Raw genomic sequence first — 27,932 nt, forward strand, 5'->3', positions numbered from 1 at the left:
TTTGCATAGAAATTCTATTTGCATAGAAATTCTATTTGCATAGAATTACTCAACAAATGTAACAATTTTAAGAAATGACCCAGTGAAATTTCCTTAGGTGTTTTTTGGAGGATTTGGAAACATGCACTGATTTTTCAGATAAGAAAAAGTTGAGTTAATTATATTATTGGGTGAAGCTCTCTAAAATTACATGTCCGGACCTCCTCGTATGCAAAGGGCAACAGGGTGAAATAATAGGGACATAAACCTCCTTGGAGCCTGAAAAGGAATCAGAGCTCGTTGCATAACAAGAAGGAGTGGGACAAAATGTGATAGCAGAGAGACAAAAACCTGGCAGCGACAATAAGAGGCTGACAAGGACCAACCTCTAAGGATGGCATCTTCCCACTGACTTAGGTAAGGAGAATGTTGTCATTGTCACCTCCATTCACACTATCACAAACTGACAGAACAATCTAATTATAAATCAATCTCAGTCACAGCCTGAAATCTGTAAAGTGTAAATTACTTCCTCCAGAAATGTAGTAACAGAATTTTTTTTTTTTTTAAGAAATCATTTTAAAATGTGTACCTAGGATGAACTGCTTAACTGAGGCATTATCCTATACAAAAATGGATGGACAAAGTCATGAACAGGGGTCGAGTTACTCACAGGCCTTCAGCAAAACACTCCAGCAGCAGGGTGTCCCCTTTGAGGATGGTAACTGAAGACTCACTGCCACTTTCAGGAGGAGGCAACAGCAGTCTGGGTTTTCTTTGCTTGATCGAATTTGCTGTAATACAGAAAAGAAGAGTCACAAATTTCTTCCAGACTAAGAGCGTTAAAATCCTGTGGCACTAAATCTTCCTTAAAACATACTTAAGCATATATACCTATCTGTACCTACGTATATATACATAGACACATTTTTAATAAATTACCATTTACCATTTAAATAGACTCCATTCTTTTTTTTTTTTTTTAAGATTTTATTTATTTATTTGACAGAGAGAGAGACAGCCAGCGAGAGAGGGAACACAGTCAGGGGGAGTGGGAGAGGAAGAAGCAGGCTCCCAGCGGAGGAGCCTGATGTGGGGCTCGATCCCAGAACGCCCTGAGCCGAAGGCAGACGCTTAACGACTGAGCCACCCAGGCACTCCAAATAGACTCCATTCTTACCATGAAGCATGGGTTGTCCCTGAATTAACTTAGTGGAGCACCAAGTTTTAAGAAGGTTATGATTTAAACCACATCTTCAAATTCCAGAAGTTCAAGATAATTAGTTTCTTGATGAAAGCCCTTAAAAGTTAACTGGTAGTCTATGATTTTTATATTCTACACTTTAATCATACCTGGCTATGTTTGATGGTAGTATATGTATTTTTTTAATTTAAATTAATGTACTTAAGTATTTGATAAGATTCTTGCTATAATACAGCTCCCTAAGCCTCGCTCCCAGAAATTCTGATTCAGGAAGTCTGTGGTGGACCCCATGCATCTATGAAGTTATCAGGCTCTTTGAGATGAGTCTATTTGTCATGTCTCAGACCCTCAAAGAGAAACGCTATTGTAGGGAACGATTAGCAAGCACTCTCACTAACCACATGTTGAAACATTTCATTTGTTACTTCTCAAGAGTACTTTTCAAATACAATGGCAAATGAGGTCTTCCATTTTCAATGTAAATTTTAACAGCATTTCCAAATGTTCACACAATTTTTTTTTTCCTATCCAATATCAATGTGATTTGACATGACGTGGAAAGTGCAACAGCTGACAGAGTAGAGAAATGAAGGGACTGGTAGCAGTGTTTACATGCGACAGCTTCCTTACAAGTGTTTATCCAAAGATAACTGTTGAACACATACTACATGCAATTATTTTTTACTGAGTGCTATAAAGATACAATATACATGACTGGGTTTTTGACCTCAATGATTGTGAAGGTGGGGATGTACACTAATCAGTCCATCGTCAAACTAAGGGTACACCAAAAAGAGCCCTCAGCCAGCCCTTGTGATGTCGCCAGTGTATCGGATATCTAGATGAAGCCACTGGTCCCAATGGTATGAAGAACATGTGATGCATTCAAGTAAAGGATTCTTCTCCTTGTGGTAAACTAGCTTACTATAGAATTCAGGTTTACTCAGGCAACTTCCATAAAACACTAGTTCTAGTAGCTGTTCTGTGGGGGGAAAAATGAAATATTTCACAGACAAATGAGTTTGGAAAACGTTGCAGACTGTATTCTTTCTCAGAGTTACAATGGACAGTCCCGTGTTAAGTATGCTGAGAAGTCTTACTAGAAAAGTAACCATTTAACTTTACTAAATTTAGTGTTTCTCTACTTCTGTTGATACTCAACCATTTCTTTTTCCTTTCTGCATGTAATAGCTATCAACCAAAATGTCACTCAACCATGACAGGACATTTTGGGAGACGCAAAATAATTACTCCATTAAAAAATATGCATATATATATATATGTGAGTGTATGTGTATTTGTCTATATGAATTATATTATCTATGTAGTTATACATTTACCAAGTGATGAATTTATAAATATCATTCCTTTGCACATATTTAAGGGAGGAGGGGGTAAAAGAAACCTCTACGCTCAGGGGTTTTCCTTTATAAAAACATTAGTATTTCAATATACTCATGAAGACATTAAAGGAAAAATTTAAATTATGAGATGACAATGAGCTACAAAAGGTAAAAATAAATGCCAACACTCTTCATGTGATCAACTTACCCTTGGAACCAATTTCTGTGGATGAACTTGAGTCATTAGCATGCCTTACTGAAATAAAAAAAAAAAATGAAAGAAAAAACTCACAAACATAATGGTAGATGCTGATATCAGTAATGAATGAAAAGTCATAGTTCTCTCTTAGAAAGATTACAAAATGAGATATAACCAGGCTTCACTAGAACATCATCTTTGGGGATATATTGGGAAAAAAATTATAATGAGCTTAATCTTGAGCTACCACAGATGAATCCGTGTTGTGTGGACACAAATTATGGCTCTGTTAAAGAGAACTGAGGCTGCCAAAAGGGATGCTATAGTGAAGCCCTGGCGTAGTGTATCTACACATAACAATGGAAAAAACCATGAATCAAATTAGACAATGGAATGGTAATGCCAACTTGCGACTCTACCAGAGCCAATTATTCATTCAGTGAACTGTCAGGGATTATCTCTGCCCTTTGTATCTTACGATTCTTTCTCCCACTAATGACTTTTTCCCATTTGGGAACCCAGATCAGCATCTGCAGAATCAAGCAGGGAAGAGAAGCAATTCATATAACTTTGCCAATTTGGGAATGACAAAAAAGCCTGATGTGATAAAAATTATTAGTCATTCTTTTTATTTTTGACTCTTGTTTTCTTCCACGTTTGCAGCCTGCTGGTTACTCAAGATCACAATGCATCAAAGCCTGAGACTTGCTTCAGAAACCCTGGAATATTGCTGTGTATTTCACCCACAGCAAAGGACCAGATCCTGCAGACGTCAAATGAAATATACTTGTACTGTGAATTGAGATTTGATTTTCTGGCTCCGAGAGACAGAGCTATGGAAGATCTGCAGCTGCAGATGTCTCTTTCATCTGGATGAAGTCTCTAGAGTTGAACTAAACAATGGCGGAAAATATCAATCCAGCTTTAACTGGCTTCAGCCAGAATGAAATTACAGGCACATTTGTATTCAGCATTCACGATGGAATGATAAATTATTTGGACTTACAACTGTTAACTGTGAGTTTCATTGGCATTTTCTGCACAATAGTCCTCAACCTTGGGAATGCAGCAAAGCAACAGTAATCATTCCGGCTGTCTTTTTCTTCCACGTTTGCAAAGTACAGATCTCCCTTTTGACTCATGTATACTCTTTCATCTTGTTCGATGTGTTCTAATTCTGGAAAGAAACATCTTGTCATTAATAGGGGTAACTGTCCTTTATTGTGCCTTAGCCCCCTTCTTCATTTTCCTTTCTTTCCTATTATTTCATTTTGTTCTCTTTTTCATGCTTTCTCTTCCTATTCCTTGCAAGTTTGGTCTTAAATAAGAACAATGAGTGAGAAGTAAAAAAGAAACCCAAAAACAACAAACCCCCTGGGAGCCTGCCTTCCACTATTAACCAAAGAAGCCCAGTGGAGGACAACCAGTCTGTACATTCTACCTCTCTTCACCATCTAAGTCCCTACTTATGTACTGGCTTATCCAAAAACTGGTCCAATTGGTCCAATCATACAGATCTCCTCAAAAGTTGTGTCTGAGAGAGATATCAATCTGTCTTTCCTGGATGCAGTCTGGAATGTTCTAGGGTGACTGGAGTCTGGAATGTTTGGCTGCAGCCAAGAATATTTCTTTCACTTTCTTCCAAGTACTGTACAAATATTATCATTTTTCTCTAGGGATCACAATGAGAAAAATATTTAGGGTGCATTGTGAAGGCACATGCCAGAAGGACTTTACAAGAAATTGGAATTTCCACTCGAGTGTTTTTGGCATATTAAACACAAAGGTTAAGACTAATTTCTCTGTGGATCACTGTACGTAGCGGGTATAACATTATTAAAATAGAAATATAATGCTAGCAACACAGACCCAAGCCATCCTCAACTTTGACATGGATAATATTTAAAAGGTAAGTAAGTTGTTTGGAACATAGAGAGTATTTTATTCATAGACATACTTTACCATATCAATACCTTCTACTCTTTCAGATATGATAAAATCGAGAGAAATATTTAGGGGTTTCTAGTGTTTTCACATATATCCTTAATAGAATAGTCAAAACTTGGAACACACTATATAAATGGATATAGTTTTTTAAAATCGATTTCATTCCATATTTTTTTCCTTTTTTCCTCACATTGATAAACTTTTAATCTTTGTTCCCCTATATTATTTGACACGATGCATGAAATTAAAATCCTACGGATGGAACAGAACGTTACTTACCAATATTCATCCAATAAATGTGTAGAGGTGGAAGGCCTTTGGGAGGGTTGCAAGGGAGGACGATTGGATCTCCCTCCTCCACTTCAAGAGGGTCAATTTTTTCTTTTGGAAATTTTGGAACATCTAGTAAAAAAAAAATCATTTAAGACATTATGTTAAAATTAACTTTTAATGTTACAAGTAATATATTAAAACCTTCTTTTTTAAAAAATAGAGTATTTTTACCAAACTCAATCCCCCAACTCTTGGTTCTCATATCTCCCCTGAAGAACAAAACACTGTTAAGAATCTGGGCTGCAACCTTATATAACTTTTAAAATACTCCTACATTTTACAAGTGTAGACAAAAAATATTTTGCAATGTGACATCACTTGGCAACAATATGCTTGTACATATTTCTCTGCACAGAGAGACAAGTTCTGAGTCACAGGATTCACTGAGTTTAAATTCTGATAGATGTGGTACTTTTTTTCTTTAAACACTGAGATTTATTTTCTAGGCAGATACATATATTCCCTTTCTCTGGCTTTATGGTGAAGCCCTTGAATGTGATGGGCAAATATTTTATTCAAAGTATAACCAAGCTAAATTAAAAATTCAAAGACCACATGGGAAAAACGGTACAAATAACAATGACAAGACAAACATGACCACTTTAAGTTGCTAAAAGAAACTTCCACATTGGAATCACACCCAGAAAATGAAATTTCAAATGAAATGGAATTAATGTAGGAAAGGAAACTGTAATAATTTAACATATTGTTTCTTTCCCATGCTGGAGGCAGTCTCCGAAAAGAGAAACACAATTACAATGGGAGTAAAAGTCACAACTATGCAGAACTGGAAATCCGGAACAAATGTGTGACTATTTTTATGAAATTATTTATAAGGTACTTCTATGAATATTCAAAATGTATTCTGCTTGAACACTATATTGGTACCTTTAGATTTCATTAGGGGACTTTAAATGATAAAATTACTCAGGCTCTTATGGAAGGACCTTAAGAAGGTATTTATAGCATTGCTGGCTTTACGGGATATATTACGGGGTATTCCATCTCTGTATTTCATTCTTAAATGGTGGTTTACAAAAGATTATCATTGTTCTTGGAAGTCTAAAGGTATACTCATTTATTATAAAATTCTTCTTGAGAGCTTTGTGCATTTCCTATGTATTTGTCCTCTTGCCCCTCAACCCTCTGACCCCACTCCTGAGCGGCTGAAGGAATTTGCTGACATTTCTCTTATTGATACACCAGCTAGTTACAGTGAATGGTTTTTTGTCTAAATTCAAGGACCCTTCGAGCCTTAACACCACAGGGGCAATGGGTTATATACAGTGCCTTTGCCAGTTTGGAAGGCAGGCGTCAGTCATATGAAAATCCTCGATTCCCTCTTGGTCAACCCATCGTAGCAGATTTCTCTTGGCAAGGCTGGAAACATGTTTGAAATGGCAACTATCTTGGAATCATGCTTTTGCTCTAGGTAACATGAAATTTCCACCAAAAGACAGGAAAGCATGTTCAGGATATTCACTATGGTAAGATCTTATAGATAAAATATCAATGCCACCTATTTGGTAATGCCTTAAACTTTGAGAACAAATGCTATACAAGTCATTTTGTAGAAAGTGTATCTTATGCAAGTCATGCGTAGAACCTTACAAAACTATTACATGTCCAAAGCTCCAAATTCAAATCACTTGTTTAGTGTAACTTGCTATAACTGAAGCCCCGTGTTCTTTGGTATTGAAGTTAACAGTGCTATTGGATAGCAACTGAATCTGTTTATACTCTTGGGACAATAGAGGGCAATAGAGGAAGAGAAACATAGATAATGGAAAGAGCCTGTAATCCTGTTTCATAACAAGCAAACTTTACAATGCCTTACAGAAATACACAGTTCTCTGGGTGATATCTATTGTAGAGTAGCTAATTAATAAGATATATAAAGCCTTAATTGGAGAGCTGCCCCCTCAGAGTATTCAGAAAAATCTAATGATTCAAACAGATATTACTGCCAGTGAAGTGCTAGCCTCCACGCATTAATTAAATCTAGATTATAAAATTCTAATTCCAAAGATGTAAATATGTAATTCAACTGGCTTTTGAGGCATCAATAATAAAAATAAATAAAATAAAATTTATAAGTCTATCAAACCCTTTATCACATACCATAAATCTTCAGAACAGTTGTTGACCCAAGATGAAATTAATATCAGGAAACAAGGGAAGAATATTTATATATTTAATAATTTAAGGTCTGAGAATAGATATTATAAAAGACATTAATTTGTGAGTATTTTTTTTTATGGTCTTCCTCTTTGACTTTGAAACTATTTAGTAAGTCTGATTCCATGCTAGAAAGTGAACATTTTAATGGCCACAGATGAATGTGGAATTTAATTACTGTAACTCAACAGCAGGCATGAATTTTATCTTAATTCAAATAAAGAAATGACTCAATTTAAAAATAACTCCAACCAATGACTTTAGTTAATTGTGTTTCTCTGGTGATAAACATTAGCATTGTTGAGTTTGGACAGATGCAATACTTTTAAAAGTGAATTGTAAACAATCATTTTTCTTTTGTGTAAGGCAACTACATTGCTTTAGCTTGCCAACATATTTTAAATGAGTTCTCCATCAAGAGCAAAAACACAATCACTTAATTATGTTTCACTAACACTGGACTTGACCATGGCATGGCCTTTCTGCAAAGGAATCAGAATGTACTTGTACACCAGCATCTACCTAAGCAGAAGTTTAAGAATGTTTGGAAATCCCATAATAACCAGTCTACATGAAGTCAATTTCCTTTATATAGAATGTCCCTACCAGTCTCTCTGCATCAGGAAATCAAGCAGTTGGTAGCACCCATCTTTGTTTATTATGCTCCAATAGGCTCACACAGTTATTATTTACTGTTGCAGACAAATTTCTAGTAATGACTCCAATGGTATGGGTTCCTAAAAACCCAGCCAGAATGTAGCATGAAAAAACTCTTTTAGAAACTAGATAGGTGGACAGCAATCTCCTTACTGGAACTATCCATATAAAGCAAACCAGCAAATACAAAATTTCTAAGACCTCTACAAGGTCAGATGGTAACAATGAGTTTTGAAACTCATCATTTCAGTTCTTCCAACCTAAGATACTGAAAAAGTAACATCTTTGTACATGAAATGCAGATGACTTCTAAAAAAAATATTTTGTATTTATAGTATAGTATAAACTGGGTTCTGGCCCAGGCACTAAAACTAACTGGCCATGTACCTTCAGACCATTATTTTTACCCTTGCCCCCATTTACTTTTTTCTGGGATCTGAGAGTCCTTTGAAATCATCTCTCTAGGCTCCTCAAAAGTCTCTCTAGATTAGAAGTTTAATAAGGGCATGCAAAATGTAAGGTGTATAGTCTCACCATGCCAACGTGCTTATTAATGAAAAGTAATAATGAAACAGCATCAGGATGATTTAACTTAATACAAATTGTGCTAACTAAACCACTTAAATGAAAAAGGTACAAGCGACTTAACCACTGTGAAGTTACATAACTCTACAGATAATCTTGCTCTTATACTCAAGAAATCACATCAAGTCTTCTTACACTCCTATCTCTCCATGAGTCTGATACTCGACAGCCAAGGTGATTCCAACAAAAAGGTACAACACATTTCAGCTCATTTAGAGGATGTGCTACCTGAATGATCAAAGTGTAAGCAGCACGTATGGTCTTGGGGTTATACACATAAAGCCTGGAGTCAGCTGCTTGGGGCTGAATCCTGGCTTCCTCACTTACTGCACGTGCTTCCGTATCCTCACTCAAGCTGTAATGACACCTCATTTACTGATTTGTGTCAAAGTTTAAATAAACCATTTTATATAAATCAATTAAATAGCGGGGGCACTTAAAAATCACTCAATATTTGTTGGCCATTACTCAAGTATTTTCACTTCGCACAGTACACCCAGCCAACTGTATGAGATGAGATGGGCAAAGGGACATAGAGCTTTCTTCTGCTGCGCCTTCTGATTTTCCCTATAGCCTACATTGTACCAACTTCTGTAATTTTATGCAAATATTTGCAATTAGCTTTTACAGAGGAGGTAGGGAGGAGGCCAGGGGGACAAAACAGTATGTATTTCATGTAGAACCTATGGTTTAATGATACTCGTCCCCATTACTGGGCAAACCTTCCTATGCCATAGAACTTGCTCTATCTTGACTTCTCTCTCTATTTACAGGACTGGACTGGTGAGCTTTTTGAGTTTCTTACATTTCCACTGAATGTGTTTGGCGAATTGCTTATAGTCTGATGTCATTATCATGAATGTATGCCACTGAGCTCACATGCTGTATCATCACTAAGTCCAGTTTCCATCTGTAAAGAAATTTAATTGATTCCCATTTCCTATAGAGTACCCCATTAATCCATTTAGGACTACAGAGAAATAACATTGCCTTTCCGTCTATGAGCTCGTAATGAATTCACACTAAGGAAGGACACCCAATCCTGCCCATTTCATTGTAGTCATTCACACAATCTGATAGATGAGAGGAAACTCCTCGGTCTTAATGAAACCTGTAAAACTCAAAGTTGCACTCTCAACTTAACAAATTGATCTTCTCTAGTTGGTTTGGATACATCAGTAAAAGAAATCAGCAAATGCTACCAGACCGTTTTTGCCACCCCACCCCTCCCAAATCGGAGCAGTAAATAGGCAAAGTATGTCTTAAGGGATTTGTCCTGAGGAATCTGAGGAACCTATACAAATGGAGAACCCAGCAGACCAGAAACTCTAATTGGTTTCCATTAAAACAGTATATAGAGGATTGCATCTTTAAGCCTGCCATTTCCTAGATTATTTTAATAGTGTGTGGAAATTGCTTCAGTACTCTTATTCATTCTTTTATTCTTCAGCCTATGAAACAATATACCAGTCACTGATAATATGCTTTCAAGCAGCATTTGGAAGCGTGCAAAGAAGGAAGAATAGCATAGCATGACATCTTTACCAATTTTAAGCATCCCAATTAGTACACGTGACAACCAAAAGACTTCTAAATAGTATATAACTAAATGCTTCAAAAACTGCAGAGAATTTACATGTGGATTTCCTAACAGCACTATCTGTAATAGCCAAAAGCTAGAAACAGTCCAAATGAACATCAACTGGTGAATGGATAAACAAATAGTGGTACATCCACACAGTGCAATGTTATTTAGCCATAACAAGGAAAAAACTGCTCATATATACTAAAACATGAATAATTCACAAAAACATGCTAGGTGGAAGGAGCTAGATGGAAGAAAACAAGTATGGTATGATTCCATTTACATGAAATGTTCAGAAAAAAATTTACTGAGGCAGAAAGCAGATTAGTGACTGTCTGGGGCTAGGGGTGGGAGGAGAGAGTACCTACAAACGGGCATATCTTTGGGGGATAATGAAAATGTACTAATACTAGATTATGATGATGGTTGTACTAAAAATTTATTTTAAAAATTCATTGATTTTACACTCAAAACTGATAAAATTTCTGATATATAAATGATGCCTCAAAAAGTTGTTTTAAAAAATCAGAAAGGGGGGTGCGCCTGGGTGGGTCAGTTGGTTAAGCATCTGCTTTTGGCTTGGGTCATGATCTCGGGGTCTTGGGATCAGGCCCCACATTGGGCTCCCTGCTCAGTGGGGAGTTTGCTTTCCCCTCTCCCTCTGCTGCTCCCCCTGCCTGTGCTCTCTTGCTCACACTCTCTTTCTCAAATAGATAAACAAAATCCTTGAAAAAAAATCAGAAAGGGGGGGCGCCTTGGCGGCTCAGTTGATTAAGCATCTGCCTTGGCTCAGGCCAGCTCAGTTGGTTAAGCATCTGCCTTGGCTCAGGCCGTAATCTCAGAGCCCTGAGATAAAGCCCACACTGGGCTCCCCACGAAGCAGGGAGTCCGCTTCTCCCTCTTCCTCTGCTCTTCCCCTCTACTCGTGCTCTCTCTCTCTTTCTCAAATAAAATCTTTTAATAAATAAAAATGAATTTGAAAAAATCAGAAAGAAAAACCACTAGAGGCTGAGACAGAGGAGGGATGCTAACTGGAGAAGGCTGATCTGTGCTCTGAATGACAGGCAGTACTGAATAGCCCAAACGGAATCATTTATGCCATCATTTTAACCCCGCTGGTGGTTGTCAAAATGAAGGCTAGAAGGAACCTTACCTTCTCCCCAAGCTCATTCGCCACATTCATAGGATAGAAATTTCTTGAGGACAGTCTTTGTTTTGTTCACTGCTATCTCTCAAATTACTGGAAAAGTGGCTGGCACATGAGGGGAGCTTAATAAAGATTTGTTGAATAATTCACTGACTAACTCTCCAAGCCATATTGTGGAAAATCCATTTAGTTAAATGATTTTTTCCATGTTTGAAAACAGTGCATTGTGTTTGTTTGGTTGGTTTTACTTTTACTCTTTCATTCCCTAGCAAACTCAACTGCAGTGTTATTGAAAGCAGAAAGCTGAACATCGTGTATAAAGGTTTCTGTTTGTAGAGTAATAACAGGATTTTCAGTTACTGTCCTCATGTGAAAACTTAGGTGGCTAAAGCCTTTGAGGTTAGTCTAATGAAAACTTTAAGAAATCAGATGAAACTTTAAAATTCGAATCATGAAGTTTCTATCAATATAGTAGAAGGATTGATTCTCAACAGCTTAAGAAAATAATCAACTGATAAAGGTTGTAGGAAGCTTTAAATGGTCTCTGATTTATAAAGCCCTAAGAATTGGGGTAGTGGTCCTATTCAACATAGAAATGATTGCAAAAAGCTGTTAGACGATGAAGTAATTTCAGGAGAGACTGGAAATGATGCATAAGAAACCTAATTTATTTTGCTCTTTTCTACAGCAGCAGAGAAACAGGGTAATTACCCACTACATAGCTCACATGCAACTCTCATCTCTTCACGGCAATGCTAGCAGATTCAGGCCAGAATTATCCTCACATTGTTCACCCCTTCACTTGGTCTGCTTAGATAACGAGAGAAAATATTTTTTAAAACCCTTTAATTGCAGAATCTTATACTAACATGTGCCATTTGCTTCTCTGCAATAGATCTAGCTACTGCCTTTTCCTCTGTGTCTCCATAGCAACCATCAGAGTTCAGGTTAGGGACCCCGCTAATGCCTTGCCGTCTACAACAGAGTTTTTAATACCTCTCCCTTGCACACGTGTCTTATGTCAGTTATTTCACTTAATTAGCTAGGTAGATTGTATGGTTATAGTTAGACTACAAAATATCGTTTTAGAATATAAACTATTAAAGGACTACAGTTATCTACCTAGAGACAATATATCTGTCTAGTTTTATGATCACAACCACAAATATGGTAATACTTTCTGAATCAGAATTCATGAACATCTCCTATTGAATGTCACTTCAAACCTAAAATCCTGAGGCCAGTTTCCAAGTTTACTGTCAGTACTTTGGCCATTACTACGCTATGATATCTTACTTAATAACCCGTATATCTAATTCAGACAAATAAGCATGCTACTTTTTATTATGCATATATAAAAAGGCCATTTGTAAAGAATAAAGAGAAATAAAGAAATACAACTAACACTCTTTTATCCACCACCCATCAAACAAAAAACACAGCATCACCATTACCTTTCAGTCTGCGGCAGAATCCATCCCCTCCCCGTTCCCTTTGAGGTAACTACTATCCCGAATTTTGTTTCCATTATTCTCTTGTTTTTCATTATAATTTTACCACATACAGCCAGACTCCTAAACAATATTTTATTTTTACATATTTTGAACTTATATTAATAAAATCATACTGTAGGTATTCTTCCAAGATTTGCTTTTATTGTTCAACATATTCCTAAGATTCATCAATTTTCACTGCTGAGTTGTATTTTTATAGGACTATACCACAATAGATTTATTCATTCTTATTTATAAATACATAAATACATAACATTATTTTTAGTTATAGTCATTGGTGATGATTTTTCCCCCTGGGTTGTGGCTTATCGTTTCACTTTCTTCCTGAGGTCTTTTGATAAAAAGGGGTTCTAAAAATCAAATGTAGTCAAATAATCTTTAGTGATTTCCTCATGGAACTACAATAGGTCTTACTTAAGAAAACTTCTCTACCCTAAAATCATAAATACACTGTCTGAATCATTTTCTAATTTTTCAAAATATATTTTCCCTTTCAAAGTTTAGGGTTTAATCCACCTGGAATGGATTTTTTATATAATGTGAGATAAGACTCCAAATAAATGTGTCTCTACATGGACAATCAGTTGTTCCATCTCATTAAATTAAGGAGGGAGGGAGGGAGGAAGGAAGGAAGCAAAGAAGGAAGGAAGGGGGAGGGAGAGAGGGAGAGAGGAAGGGAGGGAGGGAATCCATGCTAGTGTTTTCATAGTGCTTTCACATGTACAAAAGTTTGTTTGTGGGTTCTCTATGCTGTTCCATCTATCTAATCCTATTCAAAGCCATACTGGCTTAATCACTAAGGTTTTACATTGAGCCTTGTTATCTGATAAGGCCAAGTCCTCTTGACTTATTATTCTTCAAGAGTTTCTACCAAATTCTGCCCTTTGCTCCTCAAATATATTGTAAATCACCTGGTCACATTCCATAAACACATCAAAAAGAAACCAGAGATTTGGATTTCAATTATTCTATATATCAAGTCATTGAGAGTTGACATTTTGGCTTTACTGAGTCTTTGAAACCATGAAAAAGGCATATTTTTTTCCTATTTATCTAGATCTTTTAAAAATATTTTCAGTAATTTTGTATACTTTTCAACTATAAAGGTTTTACATCTTCTTGTTGGATTTATGTTCTCCTTCTGTATTATTTTATCCCTTCAATCTCTTTTGAGTTTGTTATCTTAAATTAGCTCATGCATTTTCATCTTAAAATTATGTTACCTAAAAAGCTTAGATTATTAACTTTCATGTTTTCTTATTTTCTAATGTATGTTTCTAAGATGAAAAACATCCTTCTAAATAATGCTTTAGCTGAAGCATGTTTTGTTATGTAGAATTTCTACTACTGTCACTTCAAAAGATGTTCTATTGTCTTTTACCATTTCTTATTTGAACTATGAGTTACTTAGACTTCCATTTATTAATTTCCAAAGATATGACTTCTCTGATTTCATTTGTATTATTGATTTCTAAGTTAATTGCATTTGGGTCATATTTACTTCATAGCTAATATGTCATCAAATGTTGATAAAAATGCATTCTGCTGTTTTCGGTACTATGTTCTCTACATGTTCATTAGATGGACCTTATATTTGGGTTCTTTAAATCTTCCACAGACTTACTGATGTTTTCTCTGCTTGAGCTACCAAAAAATGAAACACATATGTTAATATCTCTCATTATTATGATAGATGTGCCCATTTCCATGTGTAATCTATTTTTGTTTCACATATTTTAGTATTATATATGCCTAGTGAATTAATCTTCAGGAAGCCTTTTAAAAATAAATTGTGTTTTGACTGATCATTCAGCCATTTCTACTTTGTTGTGAATAGCATTTATCTGGAACATCTTTTCCACCTTTTAGTTTTAACAATTCTGTACCCTTATGATTCAGATGTGTTATACAGTAAACAATCCATACCTTTCTCAAAAACAACAACAACTTGAAGCATTTACTCTATTTATTTTCATCGTCAATTAATATATGTGTGTGGATTTATTGCACAGTTTTTTCTTTCTCACACATTTCTTACCTTTTTCGTTTTCTCTCTCGAACATAGTCTGTTAATCATTCATATTTTACTCTCTACTTTTAATGTAATTGCTTTATAAATCTTAAGATGCACATTTTACTTGTAAGACTCTAAATTGGATCTATCTCCTCTCCTCTCAAATTATACAAGGACTTTAGAATAATTTAAATCCAGTCACCTGTCCCAATTTTTAGGATAAGGCACACATGTTTTTCAGTATTTGTTTTTCTGAGGTTTGTATACATTCTGACCCACCCCTGCTGCCCCCAGGATAAAGTGTTCACATCCTGGAAGGTCTATGACTTTGAGACTCTTCAGTATCCACAAGTCTGCAAGAAGAAATCGCCAAATCAAAGCTGTCGACGGTTTTCTACCTAAGAGCTTACTCTGCAAAGACTTCGGTTAGAATCATGTAATGTTGGATACCTTAAGATTAGGGTAAAAGTGGAAGCTGGTCACCAGCGATCCCGTGCTGCACAGGCAAAACATGGTAATGAGGAAGTCACTTAGTCTTCATCATAGTTATTGATAAATATCACCCTTAACAGTAAAGTAGTTTACAGTTTTCCATGATTATTATTTATGGAAAACATTATTAATATATATCAATTGCTCATTCTCCTCTCCTAATGGGCACTCGTATTACTGAAGTTAAGTAGGGCTGTGGGATTTGCCATAGCCCTAACAAACTATGAGTAGAAGGTGCCTGTACAATTTCTTGTTGGAAGTAATTTTTCATGCTCTCTGCCCCAGACTCTTCGACCAAGGTGGCATAAGTTTCACATGATATAGCTGCAGGATGATGCGCTCTCTTTCAGCTTGGACCTCCAAGAGCCTTCACGGATACAAATGTGCTGAAGAGCTGTGAGGCCCACAGCCAACTGCATAATCAGGGAATAAACACAGGGGCCTGGAGAACACTTGTTACTACAGTATCATTAAGCCACACCCAACCAATGGATTTAACTTAATTCTCACCCTATGAAACAAAGCAGACACTATTTTTTCCCCCATGTTAGATATAAGAATACAGAAACACAGCAAATTTATTTTTCTTTCAGAGACCATCCACTTTGGGGGCACCCAGGTGGCTCAGTTGAACGTCCAACTCTTGGTTTTGGCTCAGGTCATGATCTCAAGGTCATGAGATCGAGCCCCAAGTCAGGCTCCACACAAACCATGGAGTCTGCTTGATATTCTAACCCTCTGCCCCTCCTCCCACTCACTGTCGCTCCCTCTCTCTCTCCAAAACAAATACATAAATCTTAAAAAAAAAAAAAAAAAAAAGATCATCCACTTTTAAGTATGAAGACCTAGAGGATAATTTCACTTACAGATGAAATATAGGTTTCATTGTGGGGGTGGGAGTAAGGGGTAACTGGGTGATAGACATTAAGGAGAGCATGTGATGCAATGAGCAATGGGTATGATACAAGATTGATGAATCGCTGAACTCTACCTCTGAAATTAATAATACACTATATGTTAATCAATTGAATTTAAATTTAAAAAAGGGAAAAAAGAAATATAATATATAAGCTGGTAATTAAATTAAGAATGCATCATTATTTTACTCAACACTAAAACATTTGTAAAATGAAATCTCCATTGTAACACTTACTTGGAACTATAAATTCTATTTCTTCTGACATAGCAACTCCCAGTTTATTAGAAGCAAAGCAGCGGTATTTCCCTTGAAAGTGAGATATGTGTCCCTCATTTGGGATCTTAAAGGTTCCTGAGTTGTTAGATGCAATTATCCGAGAGTCAGAGAGATCAAAAGGCTTGTCATCCTTAGTCCACATAAATCTGTAAGACAAAACTAAAGTAAACAATCCTGAAAAATCAAAACATATTTCTTAATTTTAAAGTGGTGATAAACAAATGCCCAGAAATGACAAAACCAAGACATTGTATGGTAAAAAAATATATATATAATTGCCTAAATAATACCAAAAAAGTCTCAGAAGAGTCTAAGAAATCTTACAAGTTACTATAGACTGTTTATGTCGCCCCAAAATTCAAATGTTGAAGCCCAGTCCCTAATGTAAATGTCTGGAGGTTGAGGGTAGGGGAGGTGATCACGTCATGAGGGTGGGGTGCCCATGGATGGGATTAGCATCCTTATTTAGGAGACCCCAGACAGCCTTCCTTGCTCTCTTCTGCCACGTGAGGTTACAGCAAGGAAACAGCTGTCTATGAACCAGGAAGCAGGTCCTCACCAGACACCAAATCGGTGAGGGCCTTGATCTAGTCTGCCCAGCCTCCAGAACCATGTGACAAATGTACGTTTGTTGTTTAAGCCGCCTGGTCTGTGGCCTTTTTAGTATAGCACGTTGAACTAAGACCAAGCAATAAAAAAGCTGTAACAACTGAGAAAACAGAAATCGAAGATAGGTTTTGTTCTGTTCTTTTTAAAGTTATTTTTTAACTTTTCAATTGGAAAGGTATTTTACTAATACTTTGAAGACTACTAAATCTATAAAACATATAATATGTCATCATGTGTATTTGTGAAGAGCTCAAAGTTAAAAAAAAAAAAAAGTACTATTAAATGTGGTCCTATTTCCTATCTAGAGTTTTAGACATATTAGTAACATATTTGAGACCACAAAAAAATATAAAATTTTGCAAACTGAGTTTTTCCAATTATTACAATGCTACTAAAAGTGGTTTCTATGACATTACCTTCTGTTGTATGATTACTATTTAAGTTACTTAATGGTTTCCATTTTTCCCCTTTTACAAACAAATTGTGGTAAACGACCTTAACATATTTATTTTTTGGCACTTATCCAAATATTTCATTAGACCAATCTCTTAAAAGTAAGAATGATAGACCAATAACATAAGAAAAATTTTTATAGCTGTTGATAAATGTTGCAGAATTGTATTCCAGAAAAAAATAAACATAGTTAAATTCCCATCCCAGTGTGTAACCATGTCATTTCTGTGGATGAGGCTATAAAAGGTCCTTAAAAAAATCTTATCAATCTAATAATGACTTCCAAATTTGATTTTATTCCCAATTTGAATTCATTTAATTCATATATGAATTATCCATGCAAATTGTGGAATGTTTCAAGACACCATTTTCTTACACTAAACTGATTATTTTGTCACCAGGAATAACAAACCTTCATGGGACATGGGCTATTTTTGTTAGGAGCATGCCTGCCTTCTCCCCCAGCCCCAGTTCTTTTAGGTCTTCTCTCTCTGTGTGTTTTATGTTTTATTGGCTTTACTTAAAGAGAACACAAAGAATCTATTCTTTTAAATTCCAATATGTTGAATGGGATCACTTCACCTATACAAAATTAAACATTTCCACTTGGAAATTTGTTATGTCTTTTCATCCATTCACATCTTCTTTCCTGATCCTAGGTAGAATTTTATAGACACTGCCCCCAATTTAAATCCCACATAGTTCTTGTTACATAGTATTTGATATTGTTTTTGTTGATGTTGCTACCAGTAACTATTAAGACTGCTGGATTTTTTCCTTTTGCTATTGAGATGGGATATTTTTTTCTTTCTTGTTTCCCAATTATTTTCTAACTGCCTTGTATGGACATCTAACTAAGCTTTTTAAAATTTATTTTTAATTTTTAAACCAATTTATAATTGACCACTTCAGTGTAACCCTTTGTACTTATAAAAGCTTGTTTCTGTCCTGCAAATAGATAGAATAACAAATTATAATAATAATAATAAATATTATTAACCGTATTTTTCTCATACGTATAGATTTTATTTTCTTGCATAATTATATTGGACATGGCTCCAGGAAATAACTAATAGTGATACCAGAAGACATTCTAACCTTATTTCTGAATTTATTGTAAATACTAGCAGTACTTCATAATTAAATTCATACCGGTTATAGATATAATAGATACATTTGATCATTAATCATCTCTGATGATTGTAGGGCACTATCTTTTGATATAATTCAGTTCATTACTATTAATATATATCATAATATTGATTGATCCGTATTGATCCAGCCACAATGACTGACTAAATTCTTCTTCATATAATTCTATCCATACTTACATATACTAATTGAATGTATTCCATTGGTAAAATATAGATAATAATGATAATTTAACATGTCAATGATTCATTAAGAATGATTTTAAAATACCAAATTATCAGGCAATAATGTTAGTCACGATAAAATTTCAAATAATTAAGCTTCCTTAAATATGTATCTACTTAGTGGATATAAAAGAATTAAGCAAATCAGTACAAGTATGTAGCTTCGCTGCCCATTTTAGATCACCTATACTAAAATCTAGAATTCCCCCATAGCTTCTCCCTCCTCACTCCCAATACACACACATTTCTTTCTCCCAGTGTAGGAGGTATTTGAAAAAACTTCATCACTGATTATGATCACCTACAGTAACAATTATTTAATTAATAAAACACTAGATAACAATATACCATGCAGATAGCATTCAGGATGACTAAATATTTTATGACAACTTAAAAAATATCGAGTAACAACCTACTCACTGAATAAGATGTGTCACGTTAAAAAAAAAATATGTGTCACATTTAAAGACATGCAATAATACTATCAATGTATTAACTTTCACCTTAACAAATGCTACCTTTCACTAAGTAGAATAAAGGATCTTCTGGACTTTGGCTACCTTGTTCACTTATAAGGAATTACTGAATATTTCCACGGTGCCAAAACCTATGCTAAGTATTTAACATAAGGCAATATATTTTATGGTAAAAATAATTTTGACTTGCAGAAGAAAATACGTAAAATAACCAAACTTTATTGAACATAGCTATTATTCTTTTGGCAACTCTTATCTTTAATCATATGTAGATTTATAGTCCAACAAACTTATAATGGTCAGAGTACAAAGGAATTTTAAAAAAAGATTACATACATATAAACAATTATTTCGTTCGCAAGAATACTCACGTTGGTTCTGGATTTCCTTTAGCTTCACATTCAATTAGAAAATATTCATCAAAGGGAAAGGCAACTTGCACTTTTGACTGTTTTATGATTGTTGGAACCTGTTGAACTAAATATCAAAATATGTATTTAAAGAATGTGGTCTTCAAATACTAGGTCAGGTGAATTTAGCTATAACAGAAACACTTGAAACATGCTTTCTATATCGATAAGAGAACTATAAAAAATGAAAATTATAGAACAAATCTGACTTCCTCTTTGAAAAATATATTTTATTAATTAATTATTTGAGGTTTGCCCTTGGGTCATATATATATTTTTTTTAATCCAGTGTAGTCAACGTAGTATTATATTAGTTTTAGGTGTACAATATAGTGATTCAACAATTCTATGCATTAGTCAGTGTTGATCGTGATAAGTATACTTTTAGTTCCTTTTACCTATTTCACCCATCCCCCTACCCACTACCTATCTGGTAACCATCCATTTGTTCTCTATGGTTAAGAGTCTGTTTTTTGGTCTATCTCTTTTTTTTCTTTGTTCGTTTTCCTTCTTAAATTCCACATGTGAGTGAAATCATATGGTATTTGTTATTCTCTGACTGACTTCTTTCACTTAGCCTATATCCTCTGGATCCATCCACATCATAGCAAATGGCAAGGTTTCATTCTTTTTTGACTGAATGATATTCTATTGTATATATATAGTACTTCTTCTTTCACCTATCAGTGGACACTGGGGATGCTTCCATAATCTGGCTATTATAAATACTGCTGTAATAAACACAGGGGTGCATATATCTTTGCAAATTAGTGCTTTTGTATTCTTTGGATAAATACCCAATAGTGGAGTTGCTGGATCATATGGTAACTCTATTTTTAACTTTTTGGGGAATCTCCATACTGTTTTCCACAGAGGCTGCACAAGGTTGCATTCCATCAACAGTGTACGAGGGTTCCTTTTTCTCCGCATCCAACACTTGTTGTTTCTTGTGTTTTGGATTTTAGCCATTCTGACAGGTATGTACTGATATCTCACTGTGGTTTTAATTTGCTGATGATTAGTGATGTTTAGCATCTTTTCATGCGTCTATTGGCCATCTATAAGTCTTCTTCGGAGAAATGTCTGATCATGTCTTCTGCCCATTTTTTAATTGGATTATGTAAAATGTATTTAATTTTAAAGAATATGCTTCACTGATTCCATTTCATTTCATGTTACCAAAGATGTTCATTTTATTTAAACCCAGAATGAAGGAACAATTTGTAGAGCAGAATAAAAATTGCCATATCATTACAACTTTAAAATCTCTATTGTTAAATTATTGACATTTAGTCTATGTGGGTGTGTTTGTTATATTTTTATTTAGTTCAGTCATTTTGACAGTTCTTTTTTTATTTATAGTTTTCTAAGACATCATAATTAATTTACCACTTTTACATTATTTATTCCATTGTTTTATGATCACTTCTTAGATAATTTTCTTATTATTGGACTTTTGGGGTTTTTTGTTTTGTTTTGTTTTTCTCTTTCCAGGTAACATGTACTTCCATAGGCATATAAATTTTCAAGTATTTAAGTTTTTCCTTTATTGAATTAGTGACTTATGATAAATTTCCAGGTATAGACACAAATAGTATTTACTTTGGGTAAATAATTATATCATTTCACAAAAGGATATTTATTATAAACAACATATAAGTATAGCCGTTTCCAACATCCTTGCCACAAAAGAACACCAACATTTAAAAATGATAAAAATATTTTGCTAATTATCACAAGTTAATTATAACATCCTCATTCTATTTTTATTTCTTTTTTTTCCTATTTTTATTTCTACTTATTGCTTTGATTAATAAACGTTTTTTCCCTAAACTTGTTTATTATTTGTCATTCCCCATTTATAAATTATCCTTTCACTATTATTGGGGACTCAGGGTTAGTTTTCTTCCCCTTAGAATTTAACACTAATAATCAGCAATAAAAACAAATAATGGCATTTTTAAATGGATTCTACATATTCAAATATCTCCTCAACTTGTGATAAACTTTTTTAATGTCTCACAAGTTAAATAACCTTCAAGACACACTTAAAAAGTAGGCGGGTCACTTTGTCTCTCCCTAAGTGAAGCAGCTGGATGGCATTTGAGAATTGTGTTTATAAAATAAGTGTACTAATGCTGAAGATACAAACATGGGTTAAGTTTGAAGTGGGACACGGGTAATAGGTAAAGATCTACTGTCAGTGAGCACTCAACAGTTTTCAAATTGATACTTTACCATTTTAGTACCGTTCTTACAACCTCTAGGAAGGAAAGGGATAGCACTAAATCCCTAAGAAAGTGTAAGTGATTCAGCAGCAGGAACCTGATTTCAGCAAATATGTTTTAGAAAAGCAATTCACAGAAAGGCACTGAACCTGATTTAGGTAATTAATATTCCACAGTGGAGTTACAAATAGGTCCCTAAACTCAGTGACATTGAGCCAGGCCCTGAACCAGTCTATTTTCTCATTTGTAAAGTTAGGGATTCAGGCTAGATAAATTGTTCTTAGACTTTTTGGTCTCAGGATCCCTTTACATTCTTAACAATTAAAGGAAGTCCCAAGGGGCTTTTTCATGTGGTTTGTATCTAACAATATTTACCATATTAGAAATTAAAACTGGGAAACCTCTAAAAATTGTATTTATTAATCCATTTTAAATAATCTTATATGTTAAAATATATACCTATTTTATCAAGAACATGAAATATAATGAGAACAGTGGCATTGTTTTTACATTATAGCAATCTCTTTAATATCTTCATAGAAGGCAGCTGGATTCTCACATCTACTTCTACTTTCAATCTGTCACAAAAGTTGTTTTGCTTAAATATATGAAGAAAATCCTGCTATACACCGATATGTACTTGGAAGAGGGTGAAATATTTTATCATCCTTTCTGATGATTGTGGACATTCTTCTTAAACAGTACACCAAAACTCAACAAGTGGTAGTTTCTTAAACATTTACTACAATATGGAATCTGAAATCATATCAATGAACTTTTCATATTCTATTAAAATAACATGTTTTACCCATGAGTTGTTTTTGTTGTTTTTTTTTTTTTTTTAAGATGTTATTTTTTTAAGTAATCTCTATGCCCAGGGTGGGGCTCAAACTCACAATCCCGAGATCAAGAGTTGCATTCTCCAGAGAACAGAGCCAGTAGGTACCCCTATCCGTGGTTTCTTTTTAACCATGTAAAATTTTGTAAAATTATGTAATACCATTTAGAAAAAAGAAAAAAAAATACTGTTTCATCAACCCTGAAAGGTCCACGGGTTCCATTTTAAGCACTGATGGCCAGCCTAGAATAATAACCCAAAGCTACTTCCAATTCTAAAAAAATGTTTTTGGTTTAATGAATCTGATAATTGAGTATTACTGGTTTAGGTCCATGAGCCCAAGTTCAGTCTTTCTCCACTGGATATTCATAAACATTTTAACAACATGCAAAAAACAGTCCTACCTTCATGGACATTTACCTTGCTTCCGATTGCTACTGCTTCTAAGTAGAACACGTCTTGAGCTTACTGCAAATTCACATTATTTGAATTTCATTATAGTTATAAAAGGTGAGGGATTGATGCTCAATAGCAACAGTCCCTAAGATGTCAGCTAATAACTTGTGAACAACTTGTTTATTAGAACATCATTCTTCCTTAAATTTGCTAAGGCTGTAAAGTCTCGGCAATAACTAATTACTCAGGGAATGGAACTAATAACCTTTGAGTGTTTATAAGAATATATATTCTACATTATAAATCTTTTCCTCCCTAATTAGGCCAATTAGAGAGACACCAGACTCGTTGACATTCAAATTGGATATCTGCCTTAGCTGCATTTGCTCGTGAGTGCTCTAGAGTACTGAAACAAATGGATAATATTCAGTTCTGAAAACATGTCCTTAATATTTTATAACAATTGTTGTCTAAGGACATTACAGAATGAAAATGCGTAAGTAACTGAGACCACCAGGATAACAAAATGTGTGCTATGGATTAATATAAACTTTCAGATTCTTTACCGCTGATGAACTAAATGAGGAGAAAAGATGGAAAGAAAATGTATATTCTAAGAGAATATGGTCAGGAATCCCAGTGCATCTTTGTTGCTACTGGGGGAAAAATGTAAGATTATTAACCTGTTTCCCACAAGGATCAAGAACTTCGCTCTTAATTTGGCACTGCACACTCAAACCAAAGGAATGTACTAAAGATAAATAATTTCCTGTTCTTGACCTGAATGTCTACAACAAGGCTGATATATATTGTGGGTAGGCTAAGAGATTTCAGCTTGATTTAAAGAGAACTTTAAATCTGTACATCTACAGAACAGGGAGGTGGAATTCCTTAAGAAGAAAGAATATTCAAAGAGAGACTCAACCATCTGTCAAGGAAAATGGAGAAGGAATTCTCACTTATGGGTGAATTAAAAGAGCAGGGGTGCCCAAAGTGTATGATGTGAAACTCCTATGTGAAGCAATTTAAGGTGGCCCTCAGAAAAATGGTTCAAAAACACATTGTATTATATAGTCAGAGACTTACTTCCTTTTCTATTCACACTCAGATTGAATACTTCAGAAGAAAAGTTTGAGTTCAGAGTTAGCAATTCTTTTTTTTTTTTTTTTTAAGATTTTATTTATTTATTCGACAGAGATAGAGACAGCCAGCTAGAGAGGGAACACAAACAGGGGGAGTGGGAGAGGAAGAAGCAGGCTCATAGCAGAGAAGCCTGATGTGGGGCTGGATCCCATAATACTGGGATCACGCCCTGAGCCGAAGGCAGATGCTTAATTGTTGTGCCACCCAGGCGCCCCCAGAGTTAGCAATTCTCTTAATGTTTATTCAACTTGCTGAGCTCAAGTCTAACTGTCTAGAGCTTAGATGATGAGCAAAGGTCATTTCCAAGGCTAAGATTCAAATAAACAAGCACTGCCTCTTGTATTATAAATCTCCAAATTACATATGGAAAAGACAGGAGGGATAATACGGGAAGCATATGGATAAAAATATCTAAATAACCTTTCAAAGGTCTTTTATATCCCCTGTCCTTATAACACAAGGCAAATTCCCCCAAATCTCTATTTTACATAGCTGATACAGTATTATATAAATTGTGTTTGTAAATGTATTATTTTTTGCATGTTATTTTTTATGTATGTCAAGATATATATTTTCATAAAACCACTGACTAACCTCTGGATAAGAATTCACACTATAAACTGCTCTAGATTTTCAGAGTTGATATCATCTTATATTTGTAGTTGTGTAATAATGGCTTTTTAATATTTTCTTAATTCATCATTTTCATTCTTAAATATACAATCATTTTGAAAAAAAAGATACAAAAGTTATTCTGTTCCTTGTTATCATAATTGGTTGGATACCATTGATTTCTGAATCATAACATTCTCCAAAATAAACTAACAAAGTATATAAAAGTAACAGCCATTGGTAATATTGAAGAATATCTTATATGGCAAAACACCTAATCTATTGGTCATGTTTCTTATTATGTGCCAAGTTTGCATAAGAAGAGGCAAAAAGCCTGAGCTGCAAAATAATTACAGCAAGCAGCCAAATACAAGGCATCCAATTTTTTAAAAAGCGAATGATGCATTCTGAGAACAGATTGCTGGAAAATAAATAGAAATATGGTAGAAAAATCACATCCTCAACCTACAAGTACTCTACTTAAAAATGAAAATGCAAATATGAAATTTCATGAAGTAAGTATTGAATACTGTCATTTTACCTGAAAGTGGTATTTCCAAAGCTGTAGAGAATTTTAACAGGAAACAAATTAGAGATACAATTAATCCTCTTCCACCTGACAGCATCTCCATTGCTCTTCAGGATAGAGGCAATTCAGGAGTAATGAAAATCGTAATGCTTCCTTTTACTTTGGTTTAAAGCTGAGAAGAATGTAGTTCACCTGGGAATTGAAAAAACAAACAAACAAACAAAATGACATTTACTTTAAGTTCATACACTCTGAAATGACAACATAATTTTTTAAAAGATTTTATTTATTTATTTGAGAGAGCACAAGCAGAGGTGGGGTGGGAGGGAGAGTGGGGGCAAAGTGGCAGAAGCAAACTATCCACTGAGCAGGGAACAAGATCAGGGCTCCATCCCAGGACCCTGAGATCATGACCTGAGCTGAAAGCAGACACTTAACCTACTGAGCCACCCAGGCATCCCTAACAACAAAATTTAAGTAAATGTTTCTGTTGCAATAATTTTCCTCTTGATGAAACACTTTACTAGTAACTCTACATAAATATAATTAATCTATATGTTTTAAAAGGACAGTTGATATATGCTATAGTGCAAACGGTGACCCATTCCACTGAATTACGTCTTTTTGCCAGATGAATTTTTGCTTCAAGGCACTCTAGTATACTCTTTCAGGTGTGGTTGTCAGTGCTATGAGAATAACTTCATTTAACCCATTTTGTTCAAAACGTGGCTCTTGTTCAATCAGTTCTTTGTATCAGGCATCTAACCCCACTTGAGTCATTTATGAAGCATCACAAATCTAACCGTTGATTTTTCTGGCAAAATAACTTCTCATGTTCAAAGTTATGTCACTAATAGAAAGTGAACAGCAAGATACAGGAGTGCAAAAATGAAGGACAAGTGGGCAAGGATCAGCCACTCTAACATCTATAAATTTGGGTTTTGTTCAAGAAGAAAATAATTATCTTCAGTTACTTTACACTTAGGCAGAATGTTCATTCACTCCATATTGTACAGAAATAACAAATTAAAATGTCACTTTTCCTTAATGTTCTCATACCATTTCAATTTTATTCTGAAACACTGTAATAATAGACATCTAAACATTGTAACGTATTTTTAAAAATAAATTTGCTCAAAAGGTGATAGTTTTTCAGGTCCCCAATTTTCTTTTTCCATAAAAATCAATTCCTCTATTCACTTAGTCCAAAAAGTTAATGAACATAGTGTCTGACAAGCCATCAAAATTAAACTTTTTTTTAATTTAAATTCAATTAATTAATATATAATGTATTACTGGTTTAAGAGGTAGAGGTCAGTGTTTCATCAGTCTTAAATAATACCCAGTGCTCATTAGATCATGTGCCCTCTTTAATGTCCATCATCCAGTTACCACATCTTGATTGGATTATTTGCTCTTTGGGTGTTGAGTTTGATAAGTTCTTTATAGATTTTGGATACTAGCCCTTTATCTGTTAAGACATTTACAAACATCTTCTCCCATTCTGTCAGTTGTCTTTTGGTTTCGTCAACTGTTTCTTTTGCTGTGCAAAAGCTTTTTATCTTGATGAAGTACCAATAGTTCATTTTTTGCCTTTGTTTCCCATGCCTTTAGAGATGTGTCTAGCTAGAAGTTGCTGCAGCAGAGGCCACAGGCTGCTGCCTGTGTTCTCCTCTAGGATTTTGATGGATTCCTGTCTCACATTTAGGTCTTTCATCCATTTTGAGTTTATTTTTGTGTATGGTGTAAGAAAGTGGTCCAGTTTCATTCATCTGCATGTGGCTGTCCAATTTTCCCAACACCATTTGTTGAAGAGACTCTCTTTTTTCCATTGGATATTCTTTCCTGCTTTGTTGAAGATGAGTTGACCATAGAGTTGAGGCTCCATTTCTGAGCTCTCTATTCTGTTGCATTGATCTATGCATCCGTTTTTGTGCCAGTACCATACCATCTTGATGATTACAGCTTTGTAATAGAGCTTAAGTACAGAATTGTGATGCCGCCAGCTTTGGTTATCTTTTTCAACATTCCTTTGGCTATTCAGGGTCTTTTCTGGTTCAATATAAATTTTAGGATTATTTGTTCCAGCTCTGTGGAGGAAAAAAAAAAAAAGATGGTATTTTGATACGGATTGCATTGAATGTATAGATTGCTCTAGATAGCACAGATATTTTAACAATATTTGATCTTCCAATCCATGAGCGTGGAATGTTTTTCCATTTCTCTGTGTCTTCCTCAATTTCTTTCATGAGTGTTCTATAGTTTTCTGAGTACGGATCTTTGCCTTTTTGGTTAATTTTATTTCTGGTATCTTATGGTTTTGGGTGCAATTGTAAATGGATTGACTCCTTAATGTCTCTTTCTTTTGTCTCATTGTTAGTGTATGGAAATGCAACTGATTTCTGTGCATTGATTTTATATATTGCTATTTTGCTGAATTCCTACATAAGTTCTAGCAATTCTGAGGTCGAGTCTTTTGGGTTTTCCACA

At 34.7% G+C, this 27,932-nt stretch overlaps 1 protein-coding gene across 4 annotated transcripts in view; it reads right to left on the minus strand.

Annotated features, from left to right (window-relative positions):
* Window positions 1–27,932, minus strand: part of CHL1 (cell adhesion molecule L1 like) — a 205,432-nt gene that overhangs the window by 53,669 nt on the left and 123,831 nt on the right. For all 4 annotated transcript variants that reach the window (XM_087866853.1, XM_045808105.2, XM_087866851.1 and 1 more), the window contains exons 3-9: window positions 25,455–25,634; window positions 19,658–19,763; window positions 16,331–16,518; window positions 4,952–5,074; window positions 3,732–3,902; window positions 2,735–2,782; window positions 653–773 (exon numbers count right to left, since the gene is read on the minus strand). In XM_087866853.1, coding sequence (XP_087722979.1) covers window positions 653–773; window positions 2,735–2,782; window positions 3,732–3,902; window positions 4,952–5,074; window positions 16,331–16,518; window positions 19,658–19,763; window positions 25,455–25,545 — 848 coding nt within the window. In that variant the 5' untranslated portion in view covers window positions 25,546–25,634. The remainder of the gene's footprint in view (window positions 1–652; window positions 774–2,734; window positions 2,783–3,731; window positions 3,903–4,951; window positions 5,075–16,330; window positions 16,519–19,657; window positions 19,764–25,454; window positions 25,635–27,932) is intronic.

The sequence above is a fragment of the Ursus americanus genome, chromosome 14 (assembly GCF_024610735.1).
Source record: "Ursus americanus isolate L20-20 chromosome 14, mUrsAme1.1.p, whole genome shotgun sequence".
Taxonomy (NCBI): Eukaryota; Metazoa; Chordata; class Mammalia; order Carnivora; family Ursidae; genus Ursus; species Ursus americanus.